Source organism: Onthophagus taurus, chromosome 11 (genome assembly GCF_036711975.1).
Source record: "Onthophagus taurus isolate NC chromosome 11, IU_Otau_3.0, whole genome shotgun sequence".
In the NCBI taxonomy this organism is placed as follows: Eukaryota; Metazoa; Arthropoda; class Insecta; order Coleoptera; family Scarabaeidae; genus Onthophagus; species Onthophagus taurus.
The window spans coordinates 21,813,132-21,825,189 of record NC_091976.1 but is presented as its reverse complement, the minus strand read 5'-3'; the positions used below and the strand labels follow the sequence as shown (position 1 = coordinate 21,825,189).

The window sequence follows — 12,058 nt, the reverse complement described above, 5'->3', positions numbered from 1 at the left end:
AAATCAACGGTGTAATCTCACATACACAAGGTTTCACTTTCTTATAAAGATATCTTAATAAATCAACTATGTAATACTATGTATGTTTCACGATAATTATGTTTTATTTTCAATTAAGTTTTAGAATTGACCTTTGTTCATTTAGAAATTTTCACGGTCAGATTCATTTAACTCACAATTTATTTGCACGTAAATTGTCATCGCGCGCAATTATATTGAGTTTTAACGGTTCTTAATCACCATTTTAAATTGATTTCGTTGCCGATTTTGGTTAATTATTAAGAAATAAAGTTACTTGTGCGTGCAACGACGATCGCGGTATGCACTAAGCGATAAACTTTTAGTACCCATCCGGTGAAATCAATAAAATTAATTCGTATTTACTTTCGAACGTAAGGCGTAAATAAGCGCAATAACGGCGACGCGAAGTGTTATAAGCTGTGTGATCTAAGATTTTACGACATTTCTCCTGCTATAACGAAGAAATTAAATCAACGGAAATTTAGTATTTTAATCAATATTTTCGTCATCGTTTTTTTTTGTTATTGCATAAGAGATGAGAATAAAGAGAAGCTCGGTTGTAATAGTGAAGCTATTACCTGAATACTCGGGTACGTCGATACACAATTGTGGATAATTTAAGGCGTCGCGTGTTTACACGGTAAGGTGTGTCCGTGTGGATGGTAGCCTTTAGATTTATTGTAGCCGACGATCTTTGTAGGTAGATAAGGTCGTTGCGGACAAGGGTTTTGTGTGCAAACAACGCTGCGAGTCCAAATACCGGACCGTGAGTGGACGTTTACACTTCAATATAGCCTTAATTTATTGGGCAATACCGCTTACGGATCGTCTGCCAGCAAAGACTATTCTCGAATCTATTATTTCTCTTTTAAACCGTTCCAAGTTGACGTTATAATTATTATTCATAGACGTTTATTGGTTTTTAAATATATTTGTTTATCCAAAGAATTTATTTCCATTTTGATTTACTTACCGGATTATTTGTTACCCTGTTAAAAAAATTAAACGAAAATAGTGAAAATAAAACATCAAAAAACAATAAATAACATATATATGCAAATCTACAAGATTTACAACGGGAGAGCAAAGTACAATTTGTCATCTCTTATGTTCTACTTTACAAACATGTCAAAATCCGTTTCGACGGCCAACCATTTAACATCCATTTACGACTCTTTACAGGAGATTTTTTGAGCATGCTCGGGTGCACCAAGGTTACAAGTGCGGTTCCTCGTTTGCATCGGTTCACGCGGAAAATAGAACTAAAGGAACATTGCTTAAAATTATCTCTATTAACTTATTAGCGGCCTTATCAATTTATATACATGGTCAGTCAATTCACAGCCTAACTGACACTATATTCAAATAGATGATATAAATTAGGACATTTTTCTTTAAATTTATTATTACCTATATAAATATTTACAAAAAAAAATATTTATTATAAACTAATTTATAATAAACGAAAAATTAATTACTTAATACATTTTAGAAAAGATAATTCAATAATATTGATACTTTTTCTTTTCCGATAAAATAAAAATAATTAATTAAGACAGTTTGCTTTGGTACCGATTTAAAGTACAAATTAAGAAAGAACGGTGAGTGTCTGTGCAAAAGGAAACACGTTTTTTAATCGCGATCGTGCATCGTTAACTGCAACGGTTGACATGTGGGTGGATCCTTTTGGGGTGGATCAACCACTTCAACTGGACTTGAAGACCGCGATCTGTCTCTGACCGTATCTTCCATATCGGATTCGTCATTCACGTTAATTTCCTCATCGGAATCGGACATATAAGCGCTTAAGCTTCTTACATCGTGAGAACCGAGCAATGAGTTGGGCACTAAGGCTTTGAAGGCACTATTTTCGCCGCCCATCTGCAGCAAAAGGGTCGATGGGCCTCCCGGAGCCCCTGACCCGCTGTGATGCGTAGTAAGCGGCGATCCAGGGGTGGAACCGGTGGTGTAGTGTGGTGAGGGGGTCAATCGGCTGCTGAACATTGACGATTGGCTCCCGCCCTGTTGGTGGGGACCTGGTGATGATTGCTTCAGCAGGTTCATCCTTTGGTGGCGTCTCCATTTCGCCCGTCTGTTGGAAAACCAAACCTGGTTAAACGTTTTCGTATTAGTTTTTAAACCGATCTGATTTTAATCTTTTTAATTCCCTCAACTTTCTTATAAACCAACTTAAAATTTAATCTCACCTGTACTCTAGCTTCCGATAATGATGTTTTCGATGCCAATCTTTCTCTCGTCGAAACGCAGGGATAATGACTTTTCTCAAATTCTTTCTCCAATTCTTCGAGTTGATCCGGACTAAAAGTGGTACGATTTCTTCTAAATTTTGGTTGTTCTGATCCGTCTAAACTTGAATCATCCTTACTGTCGTTATGAGCACCAGGTGGTGAACTTAAAAGTGGATGCTCTTGCGGCGAAGCCGATGAACCAGGTGATCCAGCCATAACGTTAGAACCACCACCTCCTGGGGGTTGTAATCCCAAAGGTCCATTCGGCCATAAATGGGAATGCCATGGAAAAGCTGCGGCTGCGGCTGCGTATGGGTGGGGATGGTAAAGACCATATCCTGCAGCTCTTGCAAATTCAGCGGCTGCTCTTTCTGCAGCTCTATTTCTTAAAATTCTATTGATACTGCTTACAGATGGAGCTGTTGCGTTTGTACATACTCCTGAAACAAGAAAAAAGATAAAGTGGAGTTAACTTTTTGTGTTCACATCCGGTCGATAGTACCGATTATAAAGACGCGCATTCATTAGAGTCAATCATAACTTTGACAGATCTTCATCGGCAACTATCCCCTGTTACAAATTGACGGCATAATCGACGAGTCGTTAAGCTAAGCTAAGCGTATTTCTGGGAAATTTGTGCCCGACAAGGGAGAGTCTCTTCTGAGAATCTCGAAAAGGAACAAAAACACGCGGAGGAATGGAGGAAGATTGGCGTTGGTTACGACCAAAGTTGCCATCGACGTGGTCGTCACCACTTTGGGCACACAATGCGTACCATTGTTGTTGTTCGAGCGTAATGACTGAGCGCGTGTTTGTTTAGGTCATCGACGGCTTTCATTAAGAGGCAGGAAACCACTTCGGTGACAGAGAGGATCCACTTGAGTTCCGTCGTAAAGCTAAATTTGCTTAGTTCATCGAAGCCTGCCCATAATAGATCGTACCTAACAAACCGTAATCATTAAAATCCCGATTTCCGGATTCTATTTAATATCGAACGTTCATCAATGTAAATATCGATCCAACTGTGGAGGTCTTCACCGCTGTGGATTCCATTCAGAGAGACCCGGGTTCTTCGGACAAAGCGGCCCGAAACGGATGTCCACATGCGCCGGCTCAACGCTCCGATAAGCAATCTAGTTAACGCGGTGCCCCTGTTCATTTGTACGGGGGGCTGCCGGGGGCGTTCGGGGCCCTGGCAATCTGGTCCCCCGCTGAGCGCAGCAGATCGCTCGACGAGGGTAGCGGGGCCCCAACAAACTCCGGGCGGTCTCCGGCTCTAATCAACGCTCCGGACCGGCCTCATTTTTCTTCACGATTTGACGGAATTACGCTTCGATCAAATAATTTCGAAGACTGCCTCTTTTATTAGCACGACGACAACGGGGACCAACAAGGCGACAAGGGATGCCGCGCTGTTACTGTTCGAACACCTGTGAGAAGAGACTCTCGCAAAAGAACTTGACTTGCAGAAACGTATTTAAGAAAAGAGATACGTGCACGAATATTGTATTAGTTGCACAAATAAAAATTGACTGGTATTATTTCTTAATATGAAGTTAAGTACACTTCACATATTAAAATAGTGACCCATCATCCTAACAATAAATAAACAGTGTAGTGACGGGAGACGACGGGTACCCGTTGTGCATGTTCCACGAATCGAGCAAATTAAACGTTCGCAATCGACGGCTCTCAAGAGGCGATAATGGTGGTCAAACCGACACGTGAAAGGCTCTGATTCAATTACCATACGCCACGTATCCATCTCGTATGGGTCTTCCGGCGACTACGACGTTGCTACGCTGCCAAAGTAGGCACAATGTGAATCCGCTTAGTCCTCCGCCCTTTTCATCTGCCGCCTGAATGGAACACGAGCTCCAAGAGAGATTCTTCTGAACAGTATATGAAACGATCCGCAGCGGTAGGCAAACGGTGACGAGGTTCTTGGGGTTCCTCAAAGCTCGTATGGAGACTTGCGCATATACCAGATAGGTCTTCTCTATGAGGTCCTCCGCGGGATTGCTCGCTCAATTGGACACGCGACTCAAAAGAGCTATCGACCGCCAATCGTTCCTTGTTAAGGATAAGTTGGCGCGAGTGTGTACTACGAAACCCGTCGCGATCTGCATTCCTAAGGTAGTCCAATGGCGGACTGGTATAATTGAAATGGTACTACTGCGAAACATCTTTCGCTTATCTATTTACACGGTAACAAAACTGATTCAACAATACATTTTTATAAACCCTATAAGAAATGAAAAAGATAATTCAAGTTAACCAAAAGAAGAATATGTGGTGATAAAATTAGAAGCTATTAAAATGTAGGTAGCATATAATGATCCCTCGAAAGGATTTTTATAATACCCATATTAATCATATAAAACTTGAGGATCATTCCATACATACAAACTTGGGTACGTGTTGATGTTCGCTTTTAATCTGCTTGGTAGAGTTCTAAGAAGTACCTGGAGAGAACGAAAAAAGCTCATCGTCGAACGGTTAAAGATGTAATTGATATCGTAAAAGGCGGTCTGAAGCGCGTCGTCGCGTTGCTTTCCAATCTCGTACACAAAAAAAGAAATTCGTCGTCGTGCAAACAACGCCCGTTACCACCTACATATAAAGAAAAGGGGGCCTCGCCCACCAAAGGGGGCGTTATTAATCGCCATATTAATAACAATGCACACGTGCTGAATATAAATACCGATGTAATATCGTTCCTTCGACACAACAGCGACGACAACGACTTCTGGCCGTCCGTTCGTTGAGTAGTTTTTTCTGATTTTACCGACCGCATACATGAAAGGGACGCGAAAAGCTGAAGAAGTGATGCCGGAGGCCGCAGGACACGGCCCACGTCTTGTAATTACGCCGTGACTGATAAATGAATAATAATTGTATATTTATCATGCGTCCGTCCACACTACGTTATGACCGCATTGATCATGGTCGCACATGGACCATCGCACCGTAAGGCGTTATACGGGTTTCCGTGATTTATCACGGTGCCAGAGGGTTCACAAGCTGCTCTTGTAAGGGATACCGCGAAAAATGTATGGTAATATGCTTCAGCTTCCTGGAAGGACCGAAGAAGAATTTGACAAGCGAAGCTTCCTGTATAAGTAAACCAACTACCAGAGTATTACCACAAAAGCAAACTCTTAAAACATCTGTTAAAAATATACAAGAAAGAAAAAGTTTCAAAGTGTTAAAAAGCTAAAACGTGTTAATTCATACATAACAAATTATGTAATCGTAAATTGCGTAACGCAATTTACTTTGACATTACAAAGTTAGTTTCCGCAAAATAAATACATTATACAGTTAATACTAAACGATAAGGAAAAGATGTTTTACAATATTTTTGTTATGTTTATTTACAATAATTATCCACTGAGTATCTTAGTTTTCGATATTGTCTTGTTCTATTTACATGCAAATTGTTCAATATCCTGATATGTGCCATTAAACTTTTTGTGTAAATCCAGATGTTTAAGACACATTGAATTAAATGTTAACAACCTGCTTTAACACGTATCAAATTGGAGTGCATTTATAAACCAAGCTTTAACCACAGATGGTAAAATTATTTTACATATTATTATTTAAATATGAATTTCTCTCAAAACCAGTTCTTTGCAAATAGAACAAGATAATTTTTGTACTTGTAATATGCAGTATGTATGCGCAGAAAGATTCAGAATTGTTCGAAACTACAGAACTCTTAAGCCAAAACAGGCCTAATTTAAGATTATGTTTGTTTCTAAAAACCAGTTTTTGGTACCGTTTGAGAAAGTGGAAAATACACGATATTTACTGATCATGTACGTATCATCTAGAATAACCGCAGATTCAATTGTACAGCGGTATACCAACGAAAGCACGCATAATGTTAATTTTCTAGTTTACGTCTTGTTTAACGCGTTAAATTTCGAGTAACACAACGCTTACAAAAACCCACACAGAGTGTGAGCATGCTGTCCAACATCATTTCTCGGTGAATGCTCCACTTGTTTAGCAACTTGTTAGGTTGACCCCTAATTCACCCTGTGCCATAAGATGTGCAACACAGAACATATGGTTTCATTCTTCATTTAGCTGCGTACTGTAGCCAGTCATAACTAAAGGATCACCCATATTTTTAGTTAGTTATGATGAACACAGACGTAGTTTGCAATCTGGTTATGCATTCTTGTTGCTTCAAGCTTGTTGTTCTACATTTAATTCTTATGCGATATATGTAACGTTGTAAGATGTTTATGGATGGTTTACTTAAGTTTCTCATTATATTAATCATGGTGACATCAAATATGCGTGAGTAGAACCAAAATGTCGAGTAGGTATTTGCCGTGTGATTACATATTCGGAAATATTTAGATTACTGTAATTCATGATTAAGCGATAATATATACTCGTGAAACAAGTACAATGATGCGATATTAAGCACAACCTTTAATGGCACCACATAACCCTGTATTTGCTATGTACATAAATCAAGAAGCTGATTGAAGCAGCACAGCAGATAATAATAAATCACTAGATGTTTATAATGCTTCACACAATTATGTGAGTTTTCCTGAGCGTTCTTAAAAATCAATGTATCGATGGTAAAGCAAAAAGGATATCGGGAAATCAAAAATTAAGTAATTTGCATTTTTTAAATTCTTGCATTAAATAATTTCATAAATTTTGTATTAGTAGTGTGAACTGTATATGCTTCCAATATGCCCAGTAATAAGTCTTTATCAACAACCTTATTAATGTAAAAAAAATGTTATAAATCCTGGGTCTATGGTATTAATGATAGATGGAAAACTACTAAATAAACGCTGATCCATTTTTCGTTTAAAATCACCCCTAAGTACTAAATATAATAGCTGCACTGGATGCTGTCATATTTTATTTTTCCTGCAAGGCTTCTTTTTAATTTGCTGTTTGGTAGCCTAATTTAGTGAGCTCCAATATTTTCGAATATATATCGAATTCCCATAACTTTATTATATGGATAAATCATTGCTATCCATTCCCAGCCTGTTGTCGTATCTTGTATCTCCTTTTCAATCGCAACCTCATCACTTGGTTCAATAATTATTAGTCCATCTAATACAGCCACGACCGATCCTTTCCATCCAATCCTTTTTCCGGATATTAAGGATTATTTTTGTTCTTAGTCACAAACCGTCTTTGTACCTCCAAAATAGTTACCCCAGTTCTGCAGCTTATGATTTCAGACTTCATTCCCTATCTAATTCAAATGTCCTTCTAACCATCTATTATTAGTTCTGTTATTAATTGTAGCCTTAGTCACAGTCTGTAAAACAAAACTCGATATGGGTAATGATTTTGAGAATGTGATGATTTCTAATGAAAGAAATGCCTGGACTATCTTCAAATAAGTTGTCAATGATTTCTTAAGCAAAAATAAAGCTACTAATTATATATAAGTTGTAACATGAGCGTGAAGTTGCACTATTTGTACTCTCATTTACATTGGTTTCCTGACAAGTTCAGTGATAGTAGCGAAGAGCTAGAAGAACGTTTCTACCAGGATACAAAAGAAATGGAAAGATGATATCAGGGAAAATGGTCCACAGCTATGCTAGCCGAACACAAGAGGCAATATGGCACAAGATCTATGGGACAAGCAAAAGAGGTTCAATAAAAGTGAAATACAAAACAAAATTCGGACTGGCAGGTCCCCTGCATCTGATAGTGCTGATTCATATGCAAGGTTCCAACTTATAACGTCATTTTAAAATGACTATAAATTATAATGGAAAAATCGCATAATACCATTCGAGAGCCCATTTTGAGGGGTAAGGATAAAATATGATAACATAGATAGAATACAATATAATATTGTACGTCTCATATATAACTTCACAAGTAGCAAAAAATCAATTTTTCTTGTACATAACCTCAAATAATTCAAAATAGTGACATGATAGACCAATTCTGAGCTCGGATACTGATTCCACCCAGAAAATTACTTCGGAAATGATCGTCAGTAACCATCCAACAACAATCAATACCTCTCTTTTTGCAGATACTTTACCTAGGTAATGTATACAATTCTTGGAGGATTACATAGAATACCTGTTGGTCGACCGGCAATGTGTAAAATAAATAGATTTTGGTCTGTATTTATCAATTTTTACTCATAATAAACTTTTTTATAATCTATAAGTTATTGTACAAAAAAAGGCACCTAGTACCTTTCTGTAACTATAGTAAAATCACAATTAAATTACATTAAAGTTAAAATGTTTCTAATAAGTATTACAAACTTAGGAAACAAAATAATTCTGTAAAAACAAGACGTAGATCTACTTTCCTCTCTACAGGCCTGGCCGCACGTCTCTCCCTTGCCTGTTCGCGCCTTTTACACACATTGCCGGTTTCACATTCGGTATTTTATAGAATACCTAGGCAAAGTATAAAATTAATAATATTTCATCTATTACCTAAACATTTTAGGTATTCTATAAATTGCCTACGTATTGTATAGAATACCGGATTATACAGATTGCCGGTAACATATACACAAGGTTCAAACTACCTTCAAGAACATAATTTCAATAATAACTGAAAACTGTATTTCGTCAGGGCTTCAGCACCACGATTCAAAGTCGGCATTCATTATGATTGTCGACGATCAATTGATTTCGAAGCTATAGAATCAAGATTTTAGTAGCAATATCAGTTATTTTAAACTGTACCGATTTCGCCGATTGTGCATCATCAAAAATTACATGACTAATTTCTCTTTTTGATTATGCGAATATTAGGTGTATTAATGTTTTAAAAAAATAATAATGTTGGAAAGAAAAACACTTCAAATTAATTTATGATTTTTGCGGTTGATTTTGTACCTCAAGGATACGGAAACGACTGAACTGTCGGTTTTTTGACAACGCCTCACGCACCAAACCCCGAAATTAGCGTGCGGTCGACCGAAAATGCCTCCGCACAGCGCCCCCACTTAAAATGACGACAGTTTTAAAAGTGCGTCTTTTGCGGTTTCGGTTTGTTTTATTATTTCGCGATCACGCGACTCTCTCGTCCTCCTGTCAACCGTCGTTGGTTTGTCGTTTGTATTCTACCGTATGTGATCGCGTTATCGCTAATTATGGTTGCACGCGAGATACCTAGACAAAGCGTGTGTTAGTTAACTACGTCTGAACTGGTAGTTGAAACTTGTTTAATTGGTTTATTTGCATCTATTCGAAACAATTTATGGTTATTATCATATAAAAAAATGTTCAAGGAATTGTTACATTAGATCTAGTTGTTTTTGTGTTCGGTTTTGTTGTTCAGAAGCAAGCGCGTTTGAATGAGATATTAAGCAGCCTAAGGCCTGAAAATTGCACGTTATTGAAGATGATGAACGACCATCGAGCTTGCCCCCCTAAACTTATTGCAAACCACTCGATCAATTTGTGTAATTTGGTCCAAAGAATCCGTAATAAAGATTATGGAGGAATTACCGGGTGAGCTGCCGCTATAAATAAACGTCAGCGGTGCCGTCGTTACATGTCTAGTTATCCATTTTGTTACCGTGCCGTGAGTCTCGTAACATACGACAAGAACTGATCGTAAAATCAGTACTGAGTGCTAAATAAACGTGGGGGTAACTCACCTTCCGATATCAGTCTCTCCCTGATTTCCCACGCGAATATCGTCGGATTCTCGCGTTTGTATTGCTCAATCTTTGAGACTACCGCAGGAGTTGCTACCTTCGGTTTACTTCCACCGATTAAACCTGGAGGTCTTAATGTGCCTGAAACAAAAAAGAAAAATAAATGTGATGAGTAAATAAGAATAAACAACATAAATTAAAAAAAAATGTGCTGATGAAATTGTTAGTGATTACTAAAGCAATCACGTAGGAACGTAACGATTCATTCCCATTGAGAAAGATTTCGTTGCGTCAAGTTTTTCAGGAGGTATAAGATTGTATCGTGGTGTAGCCTGAAATCGGGCGGTAGTCGAAGGCTCGCATAAATTTCCTTTGATTAACGCTAGCAAACACCTGTGTGTATTGTATAATTAAACACAAGTAAAGCGCGAATAAACAAGCTCCCGTAGATAGTGATCTCCACAGGAAGCAATAAGTTAAAGTGGTGTCGTCGCCATTGAGCACATTTCGCCAAGAGGAAACATAATTTGCGCTTTTACTTCGATTTTCCGTTTTAGTTTGATTTTTATTTATTTTTTGATTTATCGTTTGTGTTTGACAGTAAGGTAAGAGAAATAAAATAAAGTGGTGGATTGTGGTGGCGAGATGGTAGATGATGGTTCTGAGAAAAGAACGGGCGAGTTAAAGGCCCTCGATGGCATGCGACACTCGCGCCGCGATTTCAGAATCCGGCCGCGTACGGCGCTGTCGAAACGGCGAAATAAAGTCACATATCGGCCCGGCGGCCGTGGCAAAAACCGAATGTTTAGGGGCATTGGAAATTAAATGGCCATCGGACAATCGCAGTCGCCGAGCGTGCAAAAATAAAAGAGCCACCCTAAATAGGGCTAATAAGAGAGGTTTGCAGTCCGAGTACGTCATCAAATCTGTGCGGACTCGACGGCAAAAAGCCGGCATCTGTAAAACGGACGCCGTGGAATGCGCGCCGTGCTCGCCGTCCCAGAACAGATAAATATCGACGTTGTGCGTAATACGAGGGCCGAACAAATTTATAGACATCGGCATGGCATCGGGGACCAGCCGATTTACGGCCTTTGTAATTTTTTTCACGCCGTACCATTGACGACGACCGACGTGCCGCGACCTGATGTGGGCATCTGTTCTCCTCGCCTATATCTATCTATCCATTATTCAATAACGATCACTCCTCCACTACCTTCAAACCTATATAAAGGTGTAACGAAACGCCTAACAACTAAACACTCATCCAGATTTTTTACAATTTTATTTCTTTCAACCACTTGTTCACATCTACACTTTACTTTTCTACAAATTTGTCTCATAAAAAAACAAGACTAATATGGGACTCGATTTGAAAGGAATCGCAGAATCCACTTAGAATAGAACTATTAAAGTTATCCATACTAAGAGTTTTAATGAAATGACTTTTTGCACTTCCATGTTTTATTTCTATATTTGTTCATCGTTTTGTACAAAGTCTTTTAAGAAACCGTTATATTCATTAAAACGTTAACTATTTTAATGATACAAATAAATAAGATCTTCAGTGTTAAATCAATCTTCGACCAACATTCAATGGATACAATCAAAACAAATTAAATTAATCTATGATACATTACAATCTATCTTCTAAATGAAGAAAACGCCGATTAAATCTAATTTAGAGACCGTTTCAATCTTAATTACCGAAAACAGTATTTTGACTTCATGAAAATAAAATTGAATGAAATACCGTTGAGGGCGATTCACTCAAGACAAAAACGGGACATGGTTCGAAACAAATCACGGCAGCATCGTCCACTCAGAATGGGACCATAAAAGTTGTCCAAACCGAGGGTCTTAATGAAACGACTTTTTGTCCTCGCATATTCTAGCAACGTTAATTTGACTACCTATGCGATGCGGCGAATTTATAAACAGTCGCCCTTCTGACAGGTCGCTGAAAAATGGGTTAGTTTTTAAGGTATCGGCACGTCCTCATAGTCTTTTGTATGTAGATTTCGAAAAGGTTCAATGAAAAAGTTATGTTTTAGAAATGATTAAAGTTTAAAGGTTATGGAAGAGTTTCTTTTTTATATTATAAAATTTAGCATGTGTTTAAAAATTAACATAAATTGATGAATATTAA

The 12,058-nt window shown here is 38.1% G+C and overlaps 1 protein-coding gene across 3 annotated transcripts in view; it reads right to left on the bottom strand.

The window, feature by feature from the left end:
- Positions 1–1,055: 1,055 nt before the first annotated feature.
- Positions 1,056–12,058, bottom strand: part of LOC111418103 (paired box protein Pax-6-like) — a 48,926-nt gene continuing 37,923 nt past the window's right edge. For 2 of the 3 annotated variants that reach the window (XM_071199839.1, XM_071199838.1), the window contains exons 4-6: positions 9,910–10,050; positions 2,229–2,710; positions 1,056–2,130 (exon numbers count right to left, since the gene is read on the bottom strand). In XM_071199839.1, coding sequence (XP_071055940.1) covers positions 1,654–2,130; positions 2,229–2,710; positions 9,910–10,050 — 1,100 coding nt within the window. In that variant the 3' untranslated portion in view covers positions 1,056–1,653. The remainder of the gene's footprint in view (positions 2,131–2,228; positions 2,711–9,909; positions 10,051–12,058) is intronic. The other variant, XM_023050553.2, reaches the window with a different exon arrangement.